At 44.6% G+C, this 3,004-nt stretch overlaps 1 protein-coding gene across 1 annotated transcript; it reads left to right on the plus strand.

Annotated features, from left to right (window-relative positions):
- The first annotated feature begins 241 nt into the window (after nucleotides 1-241).
- On the plus strand, nucleotides 242-1,663 carry LOC103849845. Its single transcript, XM_009126562.2, has 4 exons — nucleotides 242-440; nucleotides 581-835; nucleotides 956-1,030; nucleotides 1,215-1,663. Exons 1-4 carry the CDS (start codon nucleotides 242-244, stop codon nucleotides 1,661-1,663), a joined length of 978 nt encoding a protein of 325 aa, XP_009124810.2.
- The last annotated feature ends 1,341 nt before the right edge of the window (nucleotides 1,664-3,004 follow it).

Genomic DNA, 3,004 nt, shown 5'->3' on the forward strand with positions numbered 1-3,004 from the left:
TGAACAAGAAGTTCATGATCAACCACAACAAGGAGTAGGAATGGAGCACACTCTGAAGATGCTTCATGACATGCTAGCGAGGTCATTACAACAACCTCAGGTGCAACCTCAGCCACTCGTGCCACCACAACCTTCAGTTAGTACACCGATGTTACCATTGATAACTGCCATGAAGAATATAAAGACACCACATTTTGAAGGAGGGACAGATCCATTTGAAGCCGACCAGTGGCTTTGAACTATGGAGAAAAACTTTGAGACCCTGACGTGTTCCGAAGAGTCTAAGAAGAAGATGGCAGTATATTACTTAGACAAAGACGCAGCAGAATGGTGGGAGAGTAGGGATCGCCAAGTGGGACATCTGGTCATCACTTGGTCGGCATTCAAACAAGAATTTGAACGCAAGTACTTCACCCTGGAGTCTAAGCGAAGGCTTCAACGTCAGTTTTCTAACCTAGTACAAGGAGACAAGACAGTTAGAGAATATGAATCTGAGTTCATGCGACTGCGACGACACTTGCTGCGAGGACAAGATGATGAAGACACCATGATATCTAACTTTATGTTTGGTCTAAAACAGAGTTAGAAAATAGACTGGTAGTCGGGAAATACGAGAGTCTCGCCGAGCTAGAGGAAAAGGCCGTGAATGTGGAGATCGGATTGGAAGCTGAGAAGGCGGCAAGTAGGAAATCCAAGCAGCATCAAGAAGGAAAGTATGATGGAAACCAAAAATCATTTAAGGGTAAAGATAAGGAAAAGGAATCGGGAGGGCCAAGTCGACGATCTTTGTTCACAGGAAAATGCTTTAACTGTGGCAAGATAGGCCATAAGTCAAGTGAATGCTACAGGAAGAAACCTGGATCCTTTCAGTCAAACTCCTACAATCCTACATGCTACACGTGTGGAAAGAAAGGACATATCTCTACCCAGTGAAGCGTCAATCGTCCTATCCCAGCTACGCCAATCGCTGTTCATCCTCCTCCAGCTCCACCTGCAATCGCACCAGTGCCCAAAAGGCAAGCTATAGGAGGTAGAGTTTAGGCTTTAGAACTAGAGGATACTAAACCTCCAGGCCCATCTAAGGGTCCCATCACAGGTATTTGGGTTCTTTAACCTTACTAGTTTGACTTTGTGTTGTGTGATTGCTTGTGATGGATTGGTTAATTTCTATTGGATAATTATTATGTTGTTGATATATGTTGATCTTGTGGCAGGAACTTTACATGTTGCGGGGCGTCCCACACATGTATTGTTTGACTCCGGGGCAACACATAGTTTTGTGACCCCTGAGGCAGCTGCCGAGTTTTTGGGTTCATTTGTGATTGACAGGATGGATGTGGCTGTGAAGACTCCCGGAGACCAAACCCTCCAAGCAAAAGAATGCCTCAGAAGAGTTCCGTTAGTCCTTTGCGAGAAGATGTTCTTGGCAGATTTGTTGGTGGTGCCCTTGAAAGGATGTGAAGTTATCTTGGGCATGGATTGGTTATCAGGCTACCGGGCACAATTAGATTGTGGAAAAGGTCGTATTTTGTTCAAGGAGAACGGGCAACGACAAATAGTGTTTTATGGGATCAGTCCAAGCAAGTCTGTGTCTTTAGTAGCTGCCTTGAGAGTGGAAGATTTGCAAGGATGGAGAAGCGTATCTGGTAACAGTAACTGCTAGTGAAGGACCCACTAGCAATGGAGTTGAAATTACGAATATTGCGGTAGTAGAAGAGTTCGAGGATGTGTTTACACCTTTGAAAGAGTTACCTCCACCTCAAAGTAACCCTTTCACAATTAATTTGGTACCTGAAGCGAAGCCGATAGCAAAGGCTCCCTACCGCATGGCACCTGCGGAGTTAGCAGAGTTGAAGACACAGCTTGAAGATTTAATGGAGAAAGGTTTCATAAGACCTAGCTCTTCACCATGGGGAGCTCCGATCTTATTTGTCAAGAAGAAGGATGGTAGCATGCGACTTTGCATTGATTATCGAGGAATCAACAATATCACCATCAAAGATAAGTATCCTCTTCCGAGGATAGACGGGTTGTTGGATCAGCTAAGGGGAGCAAGTTGGTTTTTGAAGATCGACTTGGCGTCGGGCTATCCTCAGATTCCAATTTCAGAAGGTGATGTCATGAAGGCTGCGTTTAGAACTCATTATGGACAATACGAGTTCGTCGTAATGCCATTTGGACTTACTAACGCACCGGCGGCCTTCCTGAGATTGATGAATGAAGTCTTCCACGATTATCTCGACAAGTTCGTGATAGTCTTCATCGATGACATTTTAATATATTCCAAGACAGAGGTATAGCACAAAGCACACTTGAAGCTAGTGTCGGAACGGTTAAGAAACCAGAAGCTGTATGCCAAGTTCAGCAAGTGTTCTTTCTGGAAAAGAGAGATCGGGTTCTTGGGCCACCGAGTGTCTGGAGAAGGAGTTTCCGTATATTAGGAAAAGGTGAAAGCCATCGAGGAATAGCGAAGGCCATCAATGGTAACCGAGGTAAGAAGTTTCCTCGGTTAGCCGGGTAATATCGAAAGTTTGTCAAGGATTTTTCTTCGATCGCTAAGCCCCTGACAAAGTTGACTGGAAAAGGAGTTCCGGTCATCTGGGGAAAAGAAACGGATGAAGCATTTCAGAGACTGAAAAAAGCTATGACCACAACACCGGTATTGGCATTACCTGAACAAGGTAAACCTTACACTGTGTACGCAGATGCTTCTAGGGTTGGGTTGGGTTGTGTATTGATGCAGGAAGGCAAAGTAATTGCTTACGCATTAAGGCAACTCAGGAAACATGAAGAGAAGTACCCAACACACGATTTAGAAATGGCGGCAGTGGTGTTTGCGTTAAGGATTTGGAGATCTTATTTATATGGAGAAGTCGTGGAGGTATTCACAGATCATAAGAGTCTAAAGTACTTGTTCACACAGCCTGATCTGAACCTCCGACAAAGGCGATGGATGGAGTTTGTGGTGGATTACGACCTGAAGATTCAATATCATCCAGGCAAA

This window comes from Brassica rapa, unplaced genomic scaffold (assembly GCF_000309985.2).
Source record: "Brassica rapa cultivar Chiifu-401-42 unplaced genomic scaffold, CAAS_Brap_v3.01 Scaffold0941, whole genome shotgun sequence".
NCBI classification, from domain to species: Eukaryota; Viridiplantae; Streptophyta; class Magnoliopsida; order Brassicales; family Brassicaceae; genus Brassica; species Brassica rapa.